We start from the raw sequence: 25,837 nt of genomic DNA, 5'->3' as shown, positions 1-25,837 counted from the left end.
CAGAGTTATTACAGTCAGGGACCAACCATATGTATATCTAACTTTGCACTGACCCAAAATGGACAGTCCAGCCCAATCTCTTTGACTGTGTCTTTTCTGGTTTAAACCTGGGTAGTGGACAGCATACCACTGTGAGACAAGAGGCTGGCAAGTTACGCAGCCATATCTTGTTGGCTTCAAGCCACACCATTACTGAAGATTCTTAGAGTAGGTCAGTAGCACTCCTAATTAAGTTGTCTCCTGTTCATCCTTGGTTTTAGGCAAAATTGTTTGCAAGGTCGGTTTACTTGAGGAAAAAAGGAGTTCAGATGTTTCCGTACTTGGACAACTAGTTCTTAAAAATATCTTCAACCTAAGAGCCCCTCACAGTGTTCAGTAGATGCACGATTTGCTTTGTGAGATTTAACTTCTAAAATCCGGTTCATTGTTTGCAAGTTGATGGCCCATCAGTCCAACTACCATTAAGAAAACTCTATTGATGAAGGCTCAGACTTGCAAAATCTGCTTTAGTCCATACTATGGAATATGCTTTTGCCTACAACAAAAAACGCTGTTGCTAAAGGCGACGTTTTGTGAGACAATAAGACAATTTGTATCGTGCGTGACTCACTCCGAGAGGGGTATCTCAGTGCTTTGGGCTTACTAAGCAGTAGCAGGTGAGACAAAAGGTAAGTCATTTAAAACAACTCTGTTTTCAGTAGCTTTCTAAATTTGAGGTGGTCAGAGCATTGAAGTACTTGCAAAGGTAGAGCGTTCCAGTTCTACCCCCCTACTTGGTCTTTATGACTCTAGGAACAGTATGCAACATTTTGTCGCGCAATCGCAAGATTTTACTTGGACAGTAAGGAGGGAGCCTAGAAGATTAATAGCGAAGCCCTTTTCCGATGGGTGCCTTATGAGTAATGCAGCAGATTTTGAAAATAATCCTGCTGCGCACCAACAACCAGAGACGGGAAAGTAATAAGGGGGCTGCTGATATCCTTGTTGGTGCATTGCAGATAAGGCGTGCCGCCGTGTTTTGTAGCACCTGTAATTTGTTCATCAGCGACTCATTTACAGATGCATGTAGGGCATTGCCATAGTCTGAATGTCTCATAATTAAGGCCTGAACCAATGTTTTCCTGGAGGTGAAAGGAAAAAGGGGAAAACCCACCTCAACAGGCGAAGCAGATGGAAACAGAAACCTGTGGTTTTATAAACATAGTCAGCCATTGTGAGAGATTAAATCAAATACATTCCTAAGTTCTTTACTACCGAAGTGGTGGTGGGTCAGTACCAAGTTTGGGCGGCCATGAAACTACCAAAGTATACTGCGTTACAGAGAAGGTGATCTGTCTGTGTGAAACCTCATACCGCTAAGAAACATACTTCATTACCTAAATATTTTGAAACTAGCCTTCACCTTACATAGGCTGTAAAACGCGTAACCGTCATCAGATGATGTTCAAAAAGGACCTTAAAAGTGCTTCTTCAGGTCAACGGCAGACAGGTTATGTCTCTCCTCCTGGATCCACGCTCTCCTCCGTGACCGCCTCAACTATGTTGCAACTCATGCTGCGTTGGTGAATGGTCCTTGTACTATCTGCTGAACCACACACACCAACAAAGATGCTGAATGAAGCTGCTCCTATGCCTGTGGCTAAGGTTCTGCTAAAAAATTCTCTAACATGAATTTCAAAATTCTGTGCATCTTCAGTTGTGTAAATGTTGAAAACTCTGCAACAGTGTTACTTTTCACTCGGGCCGGCGTCCTGTGCTGCATTTGGGTCTGTGAGATTTTGGTGTGGGGTCATGAGCCTAATTGGGTGAAGCAGTTCTCGTACCAAGCATAAGCACGTATTGCAATATATGTTGTGATCAGCTTCCTTATCACAACAGTCATAAAAAAATAATAATGATAACCATATTTTTATTATTACATATTCCAATTCCCAACTACACCAATTTTATCAACCTTTGATGGATTAAAAGAGGAGTGGATAATGCTCCGATGTGCACCTGTGACGCACAAGCCTCTGGGACGACTCTCAACATGGCCATCCATCTCAACAGGCAGTCCTTAAATGTTACGAGTGACTCTGTCCCTTGTTTATAGTTTGAGCCTGAGTATCTGAAGTTCTGTAATACTCACGTCGATGAAGTTCTCAGAGTGACGGGTTAATGCAACTCTCTAATGTGCAAGAGAAAATTGAAGGTCAGGGCAAGGCCTCGGGGTTCTTGTTGGCTCGAACGAGGACTAGGTTTAAAGAAATAGGCAGCCAGAGTGTTTCAAGAGGACTCTAAAATGGGTGTTCCTCGTCTTCTGTATTGAAGACACTCTTAAGTGTATGACACTCGATTCAGGATATCCTCGCTGTGGAATTATTGTTTCCATTACCTAACGTTTTCTCATGTGTCCTAGTCCTAATGTTATCTCTTCATATATGGTTGTTCTGCTGGTCGGCGTGCTCACATGTCAGCCTTGTCCCTTTGTTTGCCTTTAGCACGTTTCACCGGACACTTGACATCAGTCTGGTCTCTTTTCATTGTAGGTATCACCCAGGAGAAGATTGAGGAGGCCAGGTCGGCCAAGGAGCTTCAGATGATGGAGGACATCCGTAAGCTGGTGCAGGCGGGTGCCGACGTCAACACTCAAGATGACAATGGGACGAGTTTGGTAAGGCCGTCGTCTAGACTGACAGGGGTGCTTCATGGTGGGTGCATTGCGCATCAATAGATCATTGAGAAGTCCCGGCACGTGCCAGGATGAACATAACAGTAAATGAATTTGGGCAAAGTCTAATCCTTCTTGGATTCTGAGGTACTTTCGTATCAACTTCTGTCAGTATGACTCTCTTGCTATATCTGGTTTGGAAGAGAGGATCTCGCTGCAAGACCTATACGCAATGATGCAAATTATAATCATTTACAGACAACAGTGATCTATGGCTTTGATTCTGAGATAGTCAGTCCGGAGTCACCGATTCCATTCTTGCTATCTACGGTAGTGACCGACTTTGATAAATTGTCCAACCTGGAATAGGGATTAACAAACTGGGGCTGGATATATTGGGTCCAGATCTGTATACGGTTCTCTATCAGGAGAATGACTGAGCGAGTCTGGTTTTTGTATTTAGCATGCTCTACTGCCCAGCTATAAAACGTCTCTGCTATCTGGAAACGTAAAAAGAAGCATCTCTCATTTCGATGGTTGAAAGAAATGGAATTTGCTAGAAAATCTCCTGCTACCATGTTATTTCAGCACTTAGAAGAGTACCTAGCAGTCCTCTTTCGAAATTAAAATACAGAGATTTGTGGAGATGATATTTCTCACTGCTTCGATCCACTACAATCATTTAAATATTGTTTTTGGTGAGCGCTGATGGATAACCAATACCAAATGTTGTACGCAGCATCAATGTTGGTACAAAGGTAATGAATGTTAGGTTGTTTAAATAGTTTGTGGAAATGGCAGATAGGGCTTTCTGAATTGAATCAAATATATGAATCTAAATTGTGAAGACAAACCCATACCAATAAGACCTGTCATGTCAGCAGCTGAAGGCAAAAACAAGGCATACAACTGACATGTTTACCACTTGGTGATTAGTTAGCCGTCTTGTGTTCCATGTTCTACCAAGTCAAACGCATGAATAACAGGCTTGTAGAGAGTTCCTAGGTAGTGATCCTAACCGCAAGAAGACTCAGAAATTGGAGGCGGCTGAGTGGGTTTAGGTCTTGCCAGAAACTTGTGGTTGGTGAGTCTCAGGTTTTAAGTTGGTGTAGAGCTTGATAAGGTACTCAACAACTCGAAACCTGGCTAAGGGCCGGATAGTTTATTGAACTGAATACTGATATCAGTCGTATAAGCTCTGTTGGTGGTGGTGAGCCAATGGCCAGGTGTCATTAGGCAGAGGCTTGGGGGGGTTTAGGTAGGTTGAGTAGAATGCTGGCACCAAAGTTCAGGGCTAGTTGAAGAGGCAACCAGATGACTGTTGCACTCGTCTAGTATCCATAAGACTAGTGTGGCAACGAGTGCTTCGGCTGCATTGAAAAGTATCCGTGAGCAGGTCTTTTGTATGTTAAGTAATTGATGCTGTGGCGTCAATGGAGGTGATGAAAGCCTCCATCCTCATTGATGGCCTTACAAGGACATCAAGGATTCTTACTGCTGAGGTTAAATTCAGGGAGTATGCAGGGAAATATGATGGTGTTGATTAGGGAGTGGGTGTGGTGGAAAGCATAGGATTTCAGTTTTGGAGGAGATCGCTCGTAGAGCCATCCAGTGGCAGATAGCTCTGAAGTAGCCCTAGATGCTCACCTACAGGTTAGGTGTAAAAGTTTGGAAGGATAAGATTTGTTTTTCATTTGCACAGAGGTGATATAAGGATCTGAAAGAGGAGATGATGTCAACGGAGAGGTAACATCTAGAGAGAATGAAGATGGCCAAGGACTGATCCTTGTGCGACACCCACGTGGACTTGAGTGGGAAACGGATGTCTGAGTCACAAGACACAATACATGAGTGTCTGGAGAGGTGAACCAGGCATGAGCAAGGCCAGTGATGCTTGGTGAGAGGAGGAAGGAGACTAGTGTAGGGTGATCAGCAGCGTCAAAGGAATCGGATAGGGTTAGTATAAGAATGGAAGAGGGAAGGTTTTGATGTGTGGTGGTGATGTTCGACGGATGTGTGAGGCCCTTTTTTGTGGAATGGAGGGTACAAAAACCTGGTAGGGGGGTGTTAATAGGTATTTTTGAGGAGGGATAGAGTGTGAGGTGGTGAAAGACCATTCTTATATCTTAAAAAACAAAGACAATTGGGATGCTGGGTGACAGTTGGGTGATAGTTGTCTGAGGAGGAGGGCTTAGGCTTTTTCTGGAGGAGTAAACTGATTTCTGAGTTAACGTGTGTGGGGTAGATGCCTTTAGTGAGGGGATGGTTATTAGTAGTCAGACAAAGTATGGTGTTGGATATCCATTTTAGAAGGTTGATAATCTGTAAGCTGTAAGGTGACGCAAAGGAGGGACTTGTGATTTCTATTACGGGAAGGAGTTCAGTTCTTGATGTTAGCCCGAAATCTGAGAGTGTATTTGTGTGAGATTGGGATGCTGTTTTTGTGTTGGAGGGTGGTGGTGAAGCAGTGACTAGTGTGATCAGGGTATCCCTGATGGTAGTGATTTTTTGGTTGAGCCTTCCAGACAGTGCATGGCCTATTGTGGGCTTAGTGGCCACCCACTGCTTACCGTTGGTTGACTTAACTGTCACTCCTCTTAGCTTCCTTCTTATTTGTTGCTTTGTGTTGAGATTGCTTTCCTCTTCTGTGCTTGTCAGCCCCCTGGAGCACATCCTATTTACGTGTGCCTGTCTGCTGCTTACTTTTCTGGAACTACATTGTTCTTTTTGGTGAAGCAACTCACGAGGGCATGTGTTTTCCAGCTTTCTCCTGTATTTCTCGTCCCCCCCCTTTCTGCTGTGCTCCGTGTTGACCTCTCTCGCCCCTGTGCTTCTCCCCCACCCCCTCCGTGTCATCCTTGCCTTGGTGCTCTGGTGTACCCCTTCCCCGCATCGCTTTCTCTCTCTCCGATGTGCTGCGTTTCCCCTCTCACCTTCCCTGTGGCTGCCCCCACCTACCCACCCTCCCGCTCGCCGTCGCTGCCTTACCTATGGCCTCTTATATTTATAATTTCTTTTATTTTTACAGAACACTGGACAGCAAATTGCTGGCGGCTTATGGTCCTTAAAAATGCTTTAAAGCCACTCTATTTTTTTTTAATTTATTTACCGATCCATCTGGGATGAATAAGTAAATTTACAAAATCATGCCTACATCATTTTGTAGGTGTGCATGCATAATATAGCATGCACATACCAGCCGAACGACAAGGCTGCATTAATGATTGCATTTTTATTTTTGGCTCTTTGCCATTCGGTACAACATCTTACAAATGCTGTATGTTATGATCAAGGCAGCACCTCTTGGCTTTGCCAATGCTTGTTTAGTAGAAGTAGTGAGCAAAATCAATGGCTAACAATGATGGGACATTGATGGGGGATTATGAGAAACAGAATAGGGTGTTAACAGTCTGCAAGGAGTGAATAGTTCAAGACTGGTGTCAAGTTCTTTGAATGGGTGGACCATTGCACGCGGGGTGACAGGTAGAGTGGTCATGCTTGTCGTGAGTGTTGTGTTGTGGTATTTAAATGATACTGGGGGTTTGGTTGACGTGCTTGTGAGAATTAAAGGGATGGATCGGCTGAATAGAATGACTACACCCCCACCCTTTTTGGAAGACGCGTGGTGTTTTCAGAATGTCGCTAGCTCAGTGTGGAGAGCAGTGGTTGTGTGGTTGATCCTCTCCTTGATGATGGCAGTAAAAGGAAGTGGGCACTTGTGAGAGTAGAAAAGTGCAGTTTTGAGGGTCATTTTTGGCAGATTGATCTGGTCTTCCGTAGCCAGAATGAAACAGAAGCTTTGCTGGGTGTCTCGTGTCACAGTGCGGTGGACTGTGTAGTCATTGGTCTTTCTTCCCAGCTGATGTGGCTTGTTTTCAAAGTAATGCTGCACCATGTGTGTGGACAGAGAGTGGCAGGATGTGAGTGAGGGATGGTGTCAATAAGTCATAGAGGGTAGTGAAGCAAGTTGTGTGTGCTGGTGGCTTTGGGACTCCCCCAAGGTCCAGGATCAATCTCTGAGGGATTGATGGGGGAGCGCAGTGGCCATCTGGGCGAGGACCAGGAGCCCCTGTGATTTCCGAAGCATCAATGAACACAGTCACATCTCCTCCTGGGGCCTGATACATCTGTACATGCAATGTCACCCCCTTCCGAGGGCTCATACATATGTAACTGCAGCCGTATCCCCTTCTAAAGTCGTGCACGTATGTAAAGGCACGCGCTTCCTCTTTTGATGTCTCGTACGTATGTATATGGAGCTAAACCGCATTCTGGAGACTCACACGTCTGTAAATACATCTGCACCCCGTCTGACAGCTTATACATATGTGAGTGCAACTGTACCCCTTTCTGAAGTCTTGTATATATGTAATGTAACAGCATCCCCTATTGCGGTCTCATATATATGTAAATTCATCCCCCCCCTTCTGACATCTAGTACACTGTTTTGGGATCTCATACATCTGTACACAGGAGCCACAGCCCTTTCTGTGGTCACATATATATTTAAATGCAGTCCCACCACTTTCTTGGGTCTCATGCATATGTAAATCTAGCCCCACCCCCACCTGAGGTCTCATACATATGTAAATGCAGGTGCTTCCCCTTCTAAGGTCTCATACATACATAAATGCAGAATCAACCCCTTCTGAGGTCGCAAACATAGGTAACTACAGCCACACGCCTAATGATGTCACCTACATCTGTAAATGTTGCCATACTCCTTTTGAGGCCTCGTACATACGTACCTATAGCCCCGCCCACCTCTGAGTGAGATCTCATACATACATAAATGTAACTGTACCTCCTTCCAGGCTCTGGTACATATGTAATGGAGCTGTATCCCTTGCTGAGGACTCATAGATATTTAAATGCAGCCACACCTACTCCTGAGGTCTGATACATATGTAAATGTTGCCCCACCCCCTTCTGAGGTCTCATACATATGTAATGCAGCTGCATCCTCTATTGCCAGGGCCACTGGAATTATGCGGCAGACGAGGATCAAATTATGCAGCAAGGTTGATTAAATCATGTGGAAAGAAAAGGCAAATTATGTAGCGTAATGCGGTACATTTTGTGATAGTATTACTACATTATTTGATCATTTTTACACACAGTAAGTCTGTCTAAGAAAAGAGTTCACCTTGATTATTACTAGTTTAACACCCATATAGAACAACTAGCAACTGAAAGATGACCAGTCAACCTTTGCAAAAAGCCTTCTGCTGCACATGAACCCGAGCCGCCATATTTGTTTAGAACTTTTGATCCATTAAGCTATAAACATCTTTTTTTTGTTAAAATCTGCAAATTATGCGGCAAATGATGAATTATGTGGCACATGCGGGAAATCCTTAATTATGCAAAAAGTGCAGCGGCCACAGAATAGCAAAATTCCAGTGGGCCTGCCTATTGAGGTCTTGTACACATATGTAAATACAGCTGCTCCTCTGAGGTATCACACCCTCTTTCGGGGTCTCATACATATGTAAATGGAGCCTCAGCCCCTTCTGTGGCCTCATTCATATGTTAATGCAGTCCCACCTCCTTTTGAAGTCTCATACATATGTAAATCTAGCCTCACCCCATCTGAGGTTTTACACGTATGTAAATGTACCCACACCCCCTTCTGGGGTCTCGTACATAAGTAAATGCAGCAGCGCCTCCTTCTAAATCTTACACATATGTGAATACAGCCGTACCCCCTTCCAGGGTCTCATACATGTGGAAATGCAGTCCTATCCACTTCTGAGGTCTCATACATATGAAATGCAGCCGCACTTCCTTCTGAGGTCTCATACATATGTACATAGGAGCCACAGCCCCTTCTGTGGTCCCATACTTATGTAAATGTACCCACGCCCCCTCCAAGGTCTCATACTCGTGTAAATGCAGCCAAACCACTCCTGGAGCTTTCTGCTGGGTTGATGGACATGTGAGTCAGGCATTTTGACATGGACAGTGAGCAGGGAAGGTGAAATGACGCGTGTTGTGTTTTTCAGCTGCACATTGCATCAGCAAACGGGTACCTCGGGGCGGCAGACCTCCTGATGGAACACAAGGCCCGTGTGAACCTCAGGGACCACGATGGGTGGGAACCCCTACACGCCGCTGCCTGCTGGGGACAGGTGAGTAGTACAGACAGCTGCATGCGTGCTGCATGACTGCCACAAGGCACATGCTCTTTAGTGCAGGATGTAAGGGGTCAAGCTGTGTATTGTACGTTTATGTTTCTGTGTGCACTTATGTGAAATCAGGATTACTGGTGTTGGTCAGAGATGCAAAGGGCATGAGAGTTTTCTACATGCTACACAAAGTTGGTAAAAATAAGTGCAAGGGCCATTGACATACACGTGTTTTGATGCTCATAACTATGAACTGGAACAGTTGCTTTTAGAGGGTATTTTCTGCCTGATAATCCTTCTATTTATCATTAGATATTTTGACAACCATAGTCGAAATTCCTCTGAGTGCCATAACTCTCTCAGGTCTCGCCTGAACCCAGACGTGTGGTCAGACTGCATCCTGAATGAGGTGTAGCATGGACCAGCTAATATTGATACCGTCACATATGTGCCTAGAACTCTACTCAAGCTCCCAGATCACTTGGGCATCACTTCTCACCACTTGACGAAGAGGGATCAGAACATGGAGAATTGGCCGGGTGTTATCAGAAAAGCCAAAAGATTCTTTGCTAGAAATAAACCATTCCTTGTTCTATCATATGTGCTCTTCCAAACTTCATGGAAATCAGTATGTCTTGGGTGTGACAGTCTTAAAAAACATCTGTGTGCACAAGAAAACATTTGCAGATTAGCCTCTGGCCTTTCGCCCCAACAAGAGTAAAGAACAGTCCTGATGTTTTGCCCCAGTTTTGTATCACAGTCCACCCTGACAACGCCACTTGTACACTAAACACATCATATTTTCCCTTGAGTCTCTCCATCACAGGGGGGCAAGTGAGTTGGTAATTGATTAAAAAGATATTGCCTTGAGCAAGTCAGGAGATCTGCAAGTAATACTTCACTTGAGAAGCAGTAAAATCGTGTCGTTATCACCCTCTGCCTGTCTTGGCTGTCGTAGAAATTAAATGGGTCATTTCGCCATCCTTTAATTAAAGAGGCTAATGACGCTTCGGATTTTGGCAATTAAACTATCCTGAGCGTGTGCACAGAGAGTGTCCAGCAGAGGTTCGTCATTATGGCACCAGGTGACACCAAATGAACTTGGGGTTTTAATTCCCATAGCAGTGTCTAACTAATATAGCATCATACCTGCAAGAGCAGAAACACCAGGACAGACGTGTGGTCAGGGCAAACAGAGGGGCTTCTGTAGGAGGACAAAGTGGGCTGAGCTCCCCGACAAGGGGCGGGCCCTCGTCAGGTGATACCTGGAGGCAAGATGGAGGCTACTGTTTATTTGCCTTTGATAGCCAAGTGTCTCTCTGGAGCCTGTGGGACAGATCTGTGCTGTGTAGATACCTATGGGATACACCAGGTTTCATCCAATAATATTTGCCAGTGGAAAGTCGGGAAAGAGGTCTCCCGATGCAAGGTCCGTGGCGATAACTGTGGAATATGTTATCTTCTGTCTGAACAGGTTCACCTGTGGGTCTCCGAAAAAGACGTGAGCCCAACCATAACCCTCTTGTTGATCTGTTGAAGAAGCCTCTTTGGCTGAATTTGCCGACAAATAAGCAGATGTAAAAAACACAGGGTGCTTAGACAACATGCTAAATGTTTATCTGCCTTTCGATGCCCCATGTGTGTATGATCTTTGGTGTCTGGTGCACGCCATATGAGTCTGGGTTGCTGTCAACAGGGCATCCCAGGAGCAGGCCAGGAGGTCAGATCAACAGAGGTCTTCCCCGAAGAGAACACTAATGCCCATTTTCTTCTGAGTCATCATTTAGATACACCTAGGTCGCCATTGCTGAGAATCCACCTTCTTAACTGATGAAAGGTGTAAATTACAGACCCAATGATGATGTGAAGATCCTAACCATTGAAGGTGGCTCACTCGAACCCTTACAAAGCTGAAAAACTTGAGAGATGTATGGTTTCCTTTGAGAAAACTCTACTTTGAAGCAGACTCCAGTTGCTGCAACCCTTAAAATTATAGCCTTCTGAGACAATAACATTATTTTCCACACCAGGGAGGAGAAAACCATCCCTTGTTTATAAATTCTAAATGCAGTTAAGTTTTGTTTTTGCCCTGATACCTCTTTCATACTTCCTACATCCTCTCAAACTTTTGTCATACAGAATCAAAACTAGGGGCGGAGAGGTGTCTGTGGTGGCCATGAATGCTAGAAGTCAATACCCGGTGAAGGTGGTGCTGTCAGCTTGCGTTCAGTCTGTGGGGGCCTAGAGAGAGCCTGTGGTCCCCGTGACCTCAGGCCATGGTGCAGTAAATGTGGTTGAACACTGACGTGGGGTCACCGCAGTTGACAAAAATGTGAAGGTGTTTTATTCTCAAAAGTGATGTAAGTTGGGTGTTAATTCAGGACTGATTTAATTTAGCCTATATTTGATCAGGTTACAAGGAGCCTACTCTGGTTTTACCTTTAGAAAATACATTGCGTTGGAGTATAGGTACATAGATTAGAGTTTGTGTCGCAGAGAAAATACCAATATCTTAAGCATTCTTGTCTTATCCCGTGTCAAGATGGCATCATCAGCATGAACCAATGATTGTGCTTTCGCAGGTTCATCTCGTGGAGATGCTGGTGGCCCATGGAGCCGACCTGAACTCGAAGTCAGTGCTCGATGAGATGCCGTTGGGTAGGTACCACACCATCTGGCACCAAGCAAGATACGCCTAGTCGAGCTTCCATGCATGTCCTTCGCACCACATTCCCTGCTCAGTGCCAATCTGTTCACTTTCCTTATTTTCCTCTCAATTACTGTTTCCTTGGACCACTTAATCTGGGAAGGGTTCCATGCATTTGCTACCATCTTTCTGATGCTTCCTTCTTTGACTCTCCTCTAAACCTCCTTTCGTGGTGAATTTATTCTCTTTCACAGCGTAGCATCATCAGGTTGCAGGTACCATCCGCCTGATCCCGAGGTGTTGGGGTTCCGCGTTTTATAGATGTATCCGTTTAACATCATACATATGTCCCCTACATTGTATTGGTAAAATATACTAGTGAGCTCACACTTTTGTATTCTTTATAAGGATAAGCAGGTTTTTCCTCCCTCATAGAATATTTGACCACGCATAAATCATCTGGACTACATTGGCTATATGACAGCATTTAAAGAAAACTATGGGGCTGATTATGAGATGGATGGATAGCCTGCTGGGTTCACTAGGTAGGCGTAGACCATATTTCCGGAAGAGGAATTGCCCACCAAATTTAGAGATCACCACCTTCTCAATAGGGATTTATTTTTCAAAAGTGCATCTGCTTCTGTGGGTAATGCAGTAAAACTGGGTGCCGAATATTGTGGCCCGCTTGGCATTTGTGTTTTTAGAAAACAGCTTGCATGTTGTGGATATTTCTGTCATTTCCTGCCTGTGACCGTGGCATGGTCATCCCAGGAGGCCTGAAAATGAAGAGGGTTCTGCCATTGTGATCCATGGGGCAGATGGACTGCAAAGGTTTCACAGTGTAGTCACCTGGGGCTCCGCCCTTCCGAACATGGAGAATTATCCACCTCCTGACGACATGGCGGAGCCAGGATTTTGGCGGTGCTCCCACTCCACCCAACTCTAAATGAGTCCCTGTGCAAAGGTCCAAGCAAATTCATATGAGAAATATGAATAGGTCAGAAAATGTAGTGGTACCTGAATTCAAAAAGGGTTAAAAAACGTAAAACACCAAGAAAGCATGACCTCAATTCTTGGATATTTTTTTAGCTGAAGTAAGTGTTTTTTTTTTACCATTGCTCAGAAGCTAACTTGGGTATGTGGAATCAAATCACGCAGAACTAGTCAGCTTCCCTTCTTTTCTTCGAAACAGTGAGAAGTATGGTGGACCCAGACGACACACTTCACTTTGAAGGTTTCATATATGTAAGGAAATACCTCCTTGGCATGGTTACCCCCTAACTTTTTGCCTTTGCTGATGCTAAGTTATGATTGAAAGTGTGCTGGGACCCTGCTCACCAGGCCCCAGCACCAGTGTTCTTTCCCTAAACTGTACCTTTGTCTCCACAATTGGCACAACCCTGGCACTCAGGCAAGTCCCTTGTAACTGGTACCCCTGGTACCAAGGGCCCTGATGCCAGGGAAGGTCTCTAAGGGTTGCAGCATGTCTTATGCCACCCTAGGGACCCCTCACTCAGCACATGCACACTGTCTCACAGCTTGTGTGTGCTGGTGGGGAGAAAATGACTAAGTCGACATAGCACTCCCCTCAGGGTGCCATGCCAACCTCACACTGCCTGTGGCATCGGTAAGTCACCCCTCTAGCAGGCCTTACAGCACTAAGGCAGGGTGCACTATACCACAGGTGAGGGCATATGTGCATGAGCACTATGCCCCTACAGTGCCTAAACAAAACCTTAGACATTGTAAGTGCACAGTAGCCATAAGAGTATGTGGTCTGGGAGTTTGTCAAACACGAACTCCACAGTTCCATAATGGCTACACTGAAAACTGGGAAGTTTGGTATGAAACTTCTCAGCACAATAAATGCACACTTATGCCAGTGTGCAATTTATTGTAAAATACACCCAGAGGGCATCTTACAGATGTCCCCTGAATACATACCCGACTTCTAGTGTAGACTGACCAGTTCCTGCCACACACCAGACATGTTGCTGGCCACATGAGGAGAGTGCCTTTGTCACTCTGTGGCCAGGAACAAAGCCTGTACTGGGTGGAGGTGCTTCTCACCTCCCCCTGCGGGAACTGTTACACCTGGCGGTGAGCCTCAAAAGCTCACCCCTTTTGTTACAGCGCCCCAGGGTATCCCAGTTAGTGGAGATGCCCGCCCCTCCGGCCACTGCCCCCACTTTTGACGGCAAGGCTGGAGGAGATAATGAGACAAAGAAGGAGGAGTCACCCACCAGTCAGGACAGCCCCTAAGGTGTCCTGAGCTGAGGTGACCCCTGCCTTAAGAAATCCTCCATCTTGAGTTTGGAGAATTCCCCCAATAGGATTAGGGATGTGCCCCCCTCCCCACAGGGAGGAGGCACAAAGAGGGTGTAGCCACCCTCAAGGACAGTAGCCATTTGCTACTGCCCTCCCAGACCTAAACACACCCCTAAATTCAGTATTTAGGGGCTCCCCAGATCCCAGGAAATCAGATTCCTGCAACCTGAAGAAAGAAGAAGGACTGCTGACGTACAAGTTTGCAGAGGAGGAAGACGACAACTGATTTGGCCCCAGCCCTACCGGCCTGTATCCAACTTCAAAAACTTGCTCCAGCGATGCATCCGACAGGGACCAGCGACCTCTGAAGCCTCAGAGGACTGCCCTGGACTACAGGACCAAGAAACTCCCATGAACAGCGGCCCTGTTCTAAACCAGCTACTTTTTTGCAACAAAGAAGCAACTTTCAAAGACTGCACGTTTCCTGCCGGAAGCGTGAGACTTCACACTCTGCACCCGCCGCCCCCGGCTCGAGATCCAGAGAACAAACACCACAGGGAGGACTCCCCAGCGACTGCGAGCCCGTGAGTAACCAGAGACGACCCCTCTGAGTCCCCACAGTGACGCCTGCAGAGAGAATCCCGAGGCTCCCCCTGACCGCTACTGCCTGTAACAAGTGACCCGACGCCTGGAACAACACTGCACCTGCAGCCCCCAGGACCTGAAGGAACCGAACTTCGACGCAGGAGTGACCCCCAGGCGACCCTCTGCCTAGCCCAGGTGGTGGCTGCCCCAAGGAGCCCCCCCTGTGCCTGCCTGCACCGCTAAAGTGACCCCCGGGTCCCTCCATTGATTCCTACCTGAAACCCGACGCCTGCTTTGCACACAGCACCCGGCCGCCTCTGTGCCGCTGAGGGTGTGTTTTGTGTGCCTACTTGTGTCCCCCCCCAGTGCTCTACAAAACCCCCCTGGTCTGCCCCAGAGGACGCAGGTACTTACCTGCTGGCAGACTGGAACCGGAGCACCCCTGTTTTCCATAGGCGCCTGTGTGTTTTGGGCACCTCTTTGACCTCTGCACCTGACCGGCCCTGAGCTGCTGGTGTGGTAACTTTGGGGTGCCTTGAACACCCAACGGTGGGCTGACTATGCCCCAGGACTGAGACTTGTAAGTGTTTTACTTACCTCCTAATCTAACCTTTACTAACCTCCGCCAGGAACTGTTGATTTTTGCACTGTGTCCACTTTGAAAATAGCTTATTGCCATTTTTACAAAGACTGTACATGATATTGTTTTCATTCAAAGTTCCTAAAGTATCTAAGTGAAGTACCTTACATTTAAAGTATTAACTGTAAATCTTGAACCTGTGGTTCTTAAAATAAACTAAGAAAATATATTTTTTAATATAAAAACCTATTGGCCTGGAATTGTCTCTGTGTGTGTCCCTCATTTATTGCCTGTGTGTGTACAACAAATGCTTAACACTACTCCTTGGATAAGCCTACTGCTCGACCACACTACCACAAAATAGAGCATTAGTATTATCTCTTTTTACCACTATCTTACCTCTAAGGGGAACCCTTGGACTCTGTGCATGATATTCCTTACTTTGAAATAGCACATACAGAGCCAACTTCCTACAATATACAACACTCTAAGGTATGAGCACCAGAAGCAGACAATATATTCACAGGTGGTCTATGGGTGAGGTTTGATGAGTTGTATTGTAAACTTTACTGAGGGGGTGAGTGTTGCAGCAGTCTCTCTCTCTCAAATAGTAACATGCTAATCTGCTCCTCATGGCTTCTTCAGTGGGTGCAGCTGTGTCCAGTGACGGCTGGGTTGTACTAGGGGAGGGTGGGGGTTACAATAATATTTTTTTTTTAAAGAAAAGGCACTGAACTGGCAGCGTCTTCCTCTCCTCACGACGTCCCCCTCTCCTCTCGTCGTGCTTCTGGAAGCTCCAGCGTGGCCGTGAGGCCCAGTTAATAGCACTAGACAATCCTGGATTGGAGCGAGCGGCCTCTCTCAGCGCTCACAAGAGCACTGGAGGCCTGTGCTTTTGCTAACCTAACTGTCTTAATACAGCTAGGTTAGAGAAATTTGAAGTGCGCATGTTAGGCTGGCTGGCCAAAGGGACATGCGCACTTTAAACTAGAGTGCACACCTCCCTGCTGCTGTCACTCAGCAGCAGTGGCCACGCCCTGTCCTGACACTTGGTTTAGGACGGGGGTACTGAAAAATAAAATGGTAATAAATAAACGTTATTACCATTTTATTTTTCCTTTCTGGGGACATATTTTTTAGCGGGGCAACACTCCTCCGTTCTTGTGGCAGAGCTGCCGTTGGTTGTGTCGAATTCCTATACCATTATAAACTTGTCACACTCACCCTTTAAGTGACCTGTGGTAGTGTGCTCTGTTATGAAAATCTGAGATATAAAAACACTCCTGAAAAGAATCAGATATAAAAGTACAGAATAACTAGGCATGAACAGCTAGTGTGGTTCTCTTGAAAAAAGTACAGCATTAGTTTCTTGCAGAGTCAACGTCAAAGAGTATCAGTAAAACCACATTTCAGTGCTGTTCAGAGTATTGCAGAGGATATTGGTGAACTTATGAAAATTCACCAAGGTCATGCATCCTTTTGGACTGTGTATTTATGTAGCTGAAACTTGGTAGCTGCAGGGTACTCTTATTAATGTGGGATACAACTTGAAATGTATACCTTGAACTGACTATTACATTATATTTTACATAGTTAAAATAGTATTACACAGGGTGGTCGTCATTTGTCATGATCATTGGATTTTCAATCGAGCAGCAGAATCGGGGTATGCACCCGCATCCTCCCATTTTCCAGCGTCTACAGCATAAGCGCCAATCACATTATAGCTAGTAAAGAACGAATAACATGCATTTATCCATCAAGAAAGGAGGCTGCAAAGGGACTTCTATTTAATATACAGACTACTACAGTTTGCATTCTATATCGACTATACCAGCACTGTGTACCTTTGTGCGGCCCCCCAAAAGGTTGATTCATCCTTCCTGGGATGATAACCTCTTCTTCAGTTCTGAAGTTCTGAAAACCATTACAAGAATATTTACACTCTTACTTTCCTGCTAATATAAAGTACAATGGTTGAGTAGGAGTCGCGGCTCGCTGCGCTCACAAGGGGCGGGGCGAGTGCAGTGCATAGGGGGGGACACACATTTAATTATAAATATAAATAGAAACGTACCAGTTGTGTCGCTGCTCCGCTCCTCTTTCCCTCAGCACTGCAGACAGGCACAGGCTCCCAGCCCGCCCTGCGGTAGGAGCAGCGTTAGGATTGGGGCGCTCCCAGGCAGACTGGGAGCCTGTGCCTGCTTTCCCCAGCCCAGCAACACAGTGCCGGGCTGGAGAGAGCACACTGCGCATGTGTGTTTGGCCGGTCCGAGACAGCCGGCCTATCATACATGCGCACCGAGGGGAGTGCACAGAGGACTCCCCTCATCCAGGTCACCCCACAAGGCCCCGCCCCTTTAACAATGAAACGATAGTAAAGACAGTTTATTATCCTTTTGTTGTAAAAGGTTTGCAGCTTCTTCTGCTGGCGGGGGGTCGACGCTTCTCCGCCCTAACGGAGGAGCCGCCGCTGGTGAGTAGGTATTTTTGTAACCTGACCTTCCTTCAAATTCCCAGTTCCTGGAAATACGTTCCCATCGCTGGCTGTTTTTAGTGCTTGGACATCCAATCTTTCTTTTATTGCCATAGACAGGAATTTAAACATGATCTAACGGCTATAAAGACTTAACGTTGCCTGAGAGAATACAAATTTCCCTTTATAAATACCCTCCTTTGTGTTCTGCTAGATATGTAGTTCGGTCTTGGTCCTTTGAAGACTAGTACTGTATTGTCCGTGTCCCCTTTAAAGGGGCTTTTTCGCGAATGACGTCACAATCCATATAAAACTCAAGCAGACATCAGCGAACAAAGGAACATTCTAGAACTCCCATTATATTGGCGATTGTTGCAGATGCAAAACTGGATAAAAGGGACTATGTTTTTTCTCTTCACTTCATGGCCCCTTTAAGATGGAGGCTCTCAAGCCGCCATTTTGTAACGCATCTCCTACTCTCGCCCTGCAGATGTTTGCGGTGACGAAGAGGTCAGAGCCAAGCTCCTGGAGCTGAAGCACAAGCACGACGCCATCATGAAATCCCACGACAAGCACAAGAGTGCGCTGCAGCGTCGCACCTCCAGCGCTGGGAGTCGAGGGTGAGTGCGTTTAGACGGATACGGAGGGGGGGCTCGAGTATGAACGTCACAGCAAGAAGAGCGACAGGGAGCTGAGCACAGATCAGGAGTCTGAGAAGAAGCAACAAGGGTTGTAGCATAGGTAGGTAGTGAACAGGGATGGAATAGAGAGAAGAGGTAAAGGCAGGCAGCAGAAGTAACCAGGAACAGCCACTGGTAAAAATGTGCATTAATGTGAGCAGAGATTTAGGAGAGGAAGAATTTAAGTAGAAATGAAAGGGAGGCCTAAAGTAAAACCAAGGTAAATGGAAGAGACAAGAAGTGTGTGTGCTCACCAACAATCTTCTTACCGTAACTATGGAGTATTGAGTAACACTGGGATGTCATCAAAGACTAGGGGGGTCATTACGACTTCAGTGGGCGGAAAAGCCCGTCCACCGAAGTCCCGACGGTCAGGATGCCGAGAGTGCGGCTGCCTTCCCGCGTGCCCCATTAAGAGTTACCTCTGGGTCAGCGGCCGAAAACAATGTTTCCGCCCGCCCGCCGGCCCAGCGGGAAATGGCCAACATAATTGTTTCCGGCTCATAATAGAGCTGGTGGCAATGCTGTTGTGTGTAGAGTGCACCAGCACCCGTTGTGATGTTTACTGTCTGCAGAGCAGACAGTGAACATCGCGACGGAGCTGGCCAGGAGGGCCCCTGCTCTGCCCATGCCAAGTAATCGGCTATGTAATCGGCTATGTAATTGCCGGCAGAGAAGGGACTTGTAATCCCCAGGGCAGCGCTGTGCTGGCGGTCCGACCATGGTGCAATCGCCACAGTCGTAATGTGGCTGTCAGACTGCCATATTGGCGGCAGTCTGACCATTACCGCGGCTCTGGTGGTAATTATGTTTGAGGGGATGCAAGCTCACTGTGGGGTAAATCTCCACAATGCTTTTGTTCTGTTTTCCATCGTAAATGTCTGTTTTCTTTCAAAGTTTTCATGCAATAGCATTTACTTTGTTCTAATTGTTTACAACTTTTATTGTGATCCAAGTAAAATTGGAATTGAAATGTTAAATTTTCTCTTCTTGAACGTGGCAAGCTTTCACAGTGGCCTGTAGAGATGAGGCTGATGCTAATGGTCTTTAAATCCTCAAGATAAAATAAGCAGAGATTATAGATGATCTGTAACCTGTGGTTACCCAAAAAAAGTTTTAACTGATGCTGTCTGTAGGTTGCTGGCTATTTTGTGGTTCATAAGCAAATTGTGACAGCCTGGCTTGCTTTCCATGCATATAAAGCACAGGAAGTCAAGGAGTTAGACTTAAATGCATATGCCTGGATTTGAAGCAGCGTATATGAGAGAATTAGTGAACGGTAAAAAAAAACATAGTGGAGATGCGTCTATGACGGCAGCAGGGGCCTGCACTGAAAGTGTACCCACAGGTGTAATTCAGGGAGGTAAAGGGATTGCAATTTAAGAACTTACTTAGATTGAAGAGATCATGGCAGATGTTGAGGCTGCAGTTGTAAGGCAGAAGGAATGTAAAGTCCTAATAATATATGGAAGTTTATTGACAACTGGAAAAGCCTTATAGGTTGTTTCACAAATGCCTATGATAAGTCCCGGCTGGTCAATGTGGAGTGAGGTGTAGGAAGGAGACCATCTTAATCGGCCAGGTTGATGCACCAGGGCAGACACAAAACTCGCGATGGGGGTGGTTTATTAAAAGAATGTTGGGCACCTGTTGTTCGTGGAAAAATTGGTTCTACTCCATGTCTGATCCCCACAGAAAGGTGGTACGGCGGGTGAGCGTGACTGAGCGCTCCAACCTGTACCGGAGAGAGCACGCGAAGGAAGCTATTGTCTGGCAGCAGGTTCAGCAGCGTGACAGCGAGACTGAACTAGAAGACGAAGACCGGCAGACGAACTCTGAGCTCCAGCAACAGACCTCTGTAAGTCCACCTATCCCCTCAATGAAACATGCAGTGTTGAGCCTACCAACTGCGGTCTGTCACTAATCTCCCCATTTCCTGTTTCCTGTTTTTATTCCGTGTCGCTGTCCACTTTTAGCATACCAGTGCTATTTTCGTACCGTCTGACAGCTTTCTATTGGGTGTTACTTTGCCAAGCCAACTCAGAGGGAAAATAGTGATTGGGGATATGTGCAGCACTCAGACATGCGTATTTAGCCATCTAAATGCTCAGCTGTCGAAGGTGGGAAAAATAAATTGCAAAACTAAGTGTAAAATGTTCCCTTATGGTACCCTTACGGAGACTGTTGGGTGTGACCATCCTCAGCAATGAAATGCCAGTGCCCACTGGGCGCTCATCCGGGTACACTTCCAGTAGATCTGTTTCTTGCCAATAACTCTTGATATTCTGTGTTACTCGTCGACTTACCATCATCACCCATCGCTAGTCCTGCCAAGTAAAATGGATTCCAAGTGAAGCATCACTGACATACGTGATGTGTATGCTGCCTAGCGGGTACCATGCCCGTCAAGAAGTAGACACTGCTGTGGCATGTTGTTGCTTTCCTCCGTAAGATGTGTAAGCAAAGATGTGTAACCACGCTAATGAATAGGATAGTGGCAGGGCGCTGTCCTACAATCCTATGGCCTCCTGGATATCCGTCAGGAGAACGGAACACCTCATGAGCAGCAAATTCCATTATTTGTAACAATGTAAACACTACACCTCGACACAACTTGATACATGTACACTCTGCAGACTCCAACTCCTTATGCGCCCTCTGGCTCGCCACACGCTGTCCTGGTATTACGCTGGGCGGTATCAGACACAGCACGTGGATCCTCCACGCTTATTTTTCAATCTGACCGCCAGTTTCTCTGCTTGGCTCCTCAACATGCCTCCTGTCGCTTGCTTGTAGCCAGGCTGCTCATGCCAATCTCAGTTGTTCATAGCAGACCCTCACCGTGTGAGGCTGAGCGCTCTAGCCCAGCTACATGCCCGCAACGCCCTTTCTTTATATTTTTCTTTTTTTTGTTTGGAATTGTTTTTTAAATTACAATCTGTAAGAGAGGGACTATGCATATGGTATGCCCCCCTGAATTAAAACAAAATATCAAATTCAAAATAGTGGAAGGTAAGTGAGTGTAGATTCTCTCTACCAAACTCCATGTATATGTACCTGGATGATATACATATCTTCAAGTGACGTAGATGTGGAGTAAGGAATAGTAAATCTATAGTTCCTCTATTTGCACTTAATTTTAAATACTTTGGTCTTCGATTTGATCTCGTATCCCAGTATTCTTAGCCTTGATATTCGGTAGTACGAGTTGCGCCAACCAATAAGTATATGTTACTATAGTGGCTCTAATACTGCTAGTCCCGAGTTACCCAGCCCTCAGTACAAACATACTCACCATGTTCTGCCTTCAGTATGTAAAGCGAGTGAAAAGGACTAGGGTACGGGGAGCGAGTGTGTACGTTAAAGAGTGGCGCATGCGTGATGCATATACACCTCTGTAAAAAAAGTTATTTCTTTGACGTTGAAGAGATATTTTGGTCCCCTTCCCTGCAGCCAAGACATTGCATGAGCCTGGAGGAAGTGGGGACTAGAAACGTCTAGTATAGGAAGCATGACAGGAAGTAATTTTGCTCAGTTGGAGTATTTTACAGCACTGCTGCCCGGAGTGTAGGGCTAGCTGTGAATAATGAGATGACACGATACACAGGAGTATGCTCGTCTGGTGCCATCTGTCACTTGGCGCAGATTGTCCTTATGAAATTGTCGTCTACTGTGCACATGCTCCCTAACCTGAGCGATAACAGCCTTATTGTACTTACAAGGTACACAATACTCCCACTCATAGCAACAACTATATTTCCCATAGCCACACAGTAAAAAGGGCAATGAAAAATGATGAACAAAATAAAATTTTATTTTTTGATTAAAGGTACCAATATATTGCAGTTGAATTATGCAGATTGTAGCTGAGAAGGCTTGAAAAGGCTGCTCACTGTGTGTTTTTTTTCAGTTACAGAATTCCCCTGCAGGTGATGCCAGCCAGCAAGCTTCATCTATCGAAGTAGGGGAAGCAGATGGAGCCGAGCAGCAGGCCCCGCCGGTGGCCCAGAGAAACGGCAGCGCGGGCTCCATGGTGGGCCTTCCGGCAAAGCACACCTACTCCAAGAAGCTGGACCGCAGCGTCTCCTACCAGCTGGCCACCCACCAGGAGATGTCCACTGACTTAAGCAACGAGAAGTCTCACCACACCCTGGCAGACCTCAAACGGCAGCGGGCAGCTGCCAAACTTCAGCGGCATCACCCAGAGGACTTCCCGCCCAGTGAAAGGATGGACGTGCCACAGAGCCCCCCTGCACCAGAGAGTAGGCCTTCAGATGTTGACCAGAACTCAATTTTTTATACGGCAGTGAGTGGGGACCCCCCACTGTTAAAACTGGTGGCCCCCATAGAAGAGCTCCCCCCAGAGAAGAATCGATGCTGCTCTTTGATGTGAGAAGAGGCGATGGGCAGTCGAGCTCTGCATGGCCGGTGTTCATAGTGGAGCATGAGCCAGTCTGTAGGGTCATGTTGTGCTCATTTGTGAACAGAATGGATTGTGTGTGCCCACTTCCATTGCAAGGCTGCGTCTGCCTCCATGCAACAGCATGTCTGATGATGCGACTGCACGAGGGGTCTGCTTACCTTTATGGGCGTCAAGCAACATAGGGGTCATGTGCAGCAATGCATCATAAGCATGGATATAGTAATACACAAAGTCGCAACTGAGTAACACGCACATCAGATCCACGATTGCCTCTGTGAGCCACGAGAACTTCGGGGTCAGAGTATGAGGAAGCGCTGCTAGTTGATGCGATCTGCTGAAGACAGAAATCCACTCTTGCAAGAGACACAATACAGCACTCGAGATGTTGGTCAAATCACCTCCTGAGGCTACGCTCACGAGGATTGTTGCTATAGCTAGATCTTTGATGACCTTAGGTAGCACCTGACATTGAAGTCATGCAAACTTTTTACCCAGCTTTTCAAAATCACCTTTAAAATGAAGAAACACTTGCCTTAATGTATAAACTTTGAACTTTTTTACTGCACCTGTTCAGAAACCAACACACCGTTTCCTCAGGGAGGTACGCACCGGTGTCCGTTTGCACCGTCACTCGTTGAGTCAATGTTCTCCTTTCTCCTTCTACCTTGCATCTTCTTCGCTTCACCGCAAGGTCCAAAAATGGCGTCAGTAGTGCCCGTCTTGGCAATTTTCTGCTATTGCGGTGGTCTTAGTACCGCGGTTCAAGTGTTAACCATCTCACCATGAAAGAGGCGTGCAAACTGTTTGTAACCCGTGCAACTGCTGTCCACGACTCTTCAATATCAAAACTGTACCTGGGCCAGCCCCACCGCTCCTGGAGAGCCCCTCTCTTTGTCCTTTCGAGTGGGTGGGTGTCCGTGTGGGCGACGGACGACCACACATCGAGGACTTGGCGTCTGGGACCAAGGGCATCTCCTGAACTCTACGTGGATAGCAGCTCAGCAGAGACGTCCAAGAGATTGCGCCTTTACTGTACTTTTTATATGAAGCACTACCGTTTTTGATCACAAAATCTATATTTAAAACAAAAATAATTATATAGTGTTGATATTTTAATAAGAAGTCCAAGTTGTCTATTTTTGGTGAATCATCAGCTTTGCTGAAGCTCTGAAGTTTATCGATGCCCAATGTTGATTATTTTTTGCACATTTGCGTTAAAACAATGAAGTTTCCTCTCCCTCTGTGTCGAGTGTTATTTCCTTCTGTTGTCCCTTTTCCCTGATTCCAGAGTGTGAAGAGGGGCACTAGTTGTCAATTAAGCTGTCATCTGTAGCAGCAAGTCATGAAGCTAGGGCGTGGGGTAACATGGTTCTCATTGACAGGGGTTTTTGAATGTGTTTCATGCAGAACACTGATACCAAACACAAGGCTGGAAAAGCTTTCTGAAGATGGCATCTACGGTGTGGGGAACTGTGGGCTCCGGGTCTACGTCACAGAAGGTCCTTGTGACTTATGAGAGTAGCAGAAACCTTCTCCAAGCAGGATGGTGGAATTTGCACAGCATGTGAATCTATAAAGGATACAGGATGCAAAAAGATTGTATGTAGCCTTTCTGCCACAAAATGAAACGTCAGTGTGTATACAACACAAGACACATCGTCCATGACATCCCCATTAGAAGCGGAACTGAGAAGCTGCAGACCAATGACCTCGGAAGGTTGCTACGAGGCACCGCTACAGAGCTACCGAAGCCTCTAGTTGCTATTTAGTCCCTGGCATTACCTCCTCATCCATTCCTCGTCCCATTCCTTACTATAGGCACTTCATGAGGCGCGGCCTCGCCACTACCACATCTACCGAGCACATCTAAAGTAAAACAAAAAAAGCTCCACCTCTCCTTTACCATTAGAGGGGACAAGGGCAAAGCACTTCCTGACATACCAAGCTCAAAAGAGAAAGAGGGAGTGAACCTAAGTAATGGGACGTGGAATTAGGAATCGAAGTAAGGAAGATACCGGTAAGCAATCCAAACATTAACAAAACAAACAACAGGGGCCATATTATATATGCAAAGTGCCTCGGGGCACAACGGGCATGTGCGCCCACGGGCACTTTGATATTACAGAAAGGGCCGCAGGTGCTTCTGCGTCCCTTTCTGTAATACAGATAGCGCTGGCGCACATATAGTGCCAGGGCTATCACTAGAGGGTATTTCCTTATTTGCATGGTGGCGTGGCCCCATGCAAATGAGGCAATCCCTTTGCCTCTGCACCCGTGCTGAATTATAGAAGTGAGCACCGAGGCAAAGAAGCTGTCAGGAGGCGCACTGGGAGTGGAGGCGTGAGGGGGGAAGAGGGGCCCTGTGGATGGCCCAGACATCCCCTTGCAGACAGGTACAGTCACTCTCTGCACCTCTCTGCAAGGGGAGCTCTGATCCCCCTAAAAGGTGCCGGCGGGTTGCCTCGTGCACAATGAAACAGACTGCATCGGCTTCAAAGCTGCTCCATTTTTCACTCGACTACACTGCCCCTGGGGCAGCACAAGTTCGCGGCTGCCCTTGTGGCAAGACATTCAATGTAATAGGTCCCACTTTCTCTGTTTTAAGGTGTGCCATGGCGCAAACAGAGACCGTGTGTGCTATGTATAATAGGGTCCCAGATTTGCTGCGATTAATCGCTCGTTCAAGGGGACCAATCTGTCATAAAGTTACATAGGTTTTTGAAAAGTAATGTCCTGATGTGATATTCTCCTGACGTATTTCATAGTCCGTGTTTGTGCAGCATCTCTGATGCGAGATAAGAATATTTTTGGTCTGTGACCGATGTGCTAATCTGTCACTGCTCAAAACCAGCATTCAGGAGCCGGGGAATCCCTCCCCGTTAATATTAGACGGCAGCATTAGGTTTTGAAATCCTTCAGAATGCCTGTGAATACAAGGATGGTGGCCTGAGAGGGTCAGCAGACCACCAACCCTGCAGATGCAATCACAAAATGCTGAAGCTGCAGGAGCTGTTATCTTGAAAAAAATGACACTATATGAAGGAGCAAGGGGGCAGCTTGTATTAGATTCCTTAGCTGTTGGTGTTTTCACTAGTGGCAGATGTAGCCATTAAAAAATGGGGTGCAGACCATCACAGACAGCTTCTGCTTTGCAAATACCACCCGATTTTGAGGTGTTGGTACCTTCAAAAAAACAGAGAAATGTCATTGCTATAAACTCACAATTAACACTTCTGGATCCTTCCCTCCTCTATCCCTCCATTATTCTATTCAAACCTACTAACAAACTCACGTATCATCTGCTCAAATCCACTATTACTGTACTCATATTTCCCTATACTAATCCACCACTAATCCTTTTGGGTTCTGGAGTAGATGCTACTCGCCGAAAGGC

The 25,837-nt window shown here is 46.3% G+C and overlaps 1 protein-coding gene across 1 annotated transcript in view; it reads left to right on the top strand.

Annotated features, from left to right (window-relative positions):
• The window catches only part of PPP1R16A (protein phosphatase 1 regulatory subunit 16A), a 290,625-nt gene extending 266,939 nt beyond the window's left edge, over nt 1-23,686 (top strand). The window contains exons 5-10 of the mRNA XM_069220989.1: nt 2,532-2,656; nt 8,659-8,784; nt 11,364-11,439; nt 17,831-17,960; nt 19,716-19,878; nt 21,931-23,686. Coding sequence (XP_069077090.1) covers nt 2,532-2,656; nt 8,659-8,784; nt 11,364-11,439; nt 17,831-17,960; nt 19,716-19,878; nt 21,931-22,413 — 1,103 coding nt within the window. The 3' untranslated portion in view covers nt 22,414-23,686. The remainder of the gene's footprint in view (nt 1-2,531; nt 2,657-8,658; nt 8,785-11,363; nt 11,440-17,830; nt 17,961-19,715; nt 19,879-21,930) is intronic.
• The last annotated feature ends 2,151 nt before the right edge of the window (nt 23,687-25,837 follow it).

This window comes from Pleurodeles waltl, chromosome 2_2, assembly GCF_031143425.1.
Source record: "Pleurodeles waltl isolate 20211129_DDA chromosome 2_2, aPleWal1.hap1.20221129, whole genome shotgun sequence".
Taxonomy (NCBI): domain Eukaryota; kingdom Metazoa; phylum Chordata; class Amphibia; order Caudata; family Salamandridae; genus Pleurodeles; species Pleurodeles waltl.
This window is presented reverse-complemented; position numbering and strand designations above follow the sequence as displayed.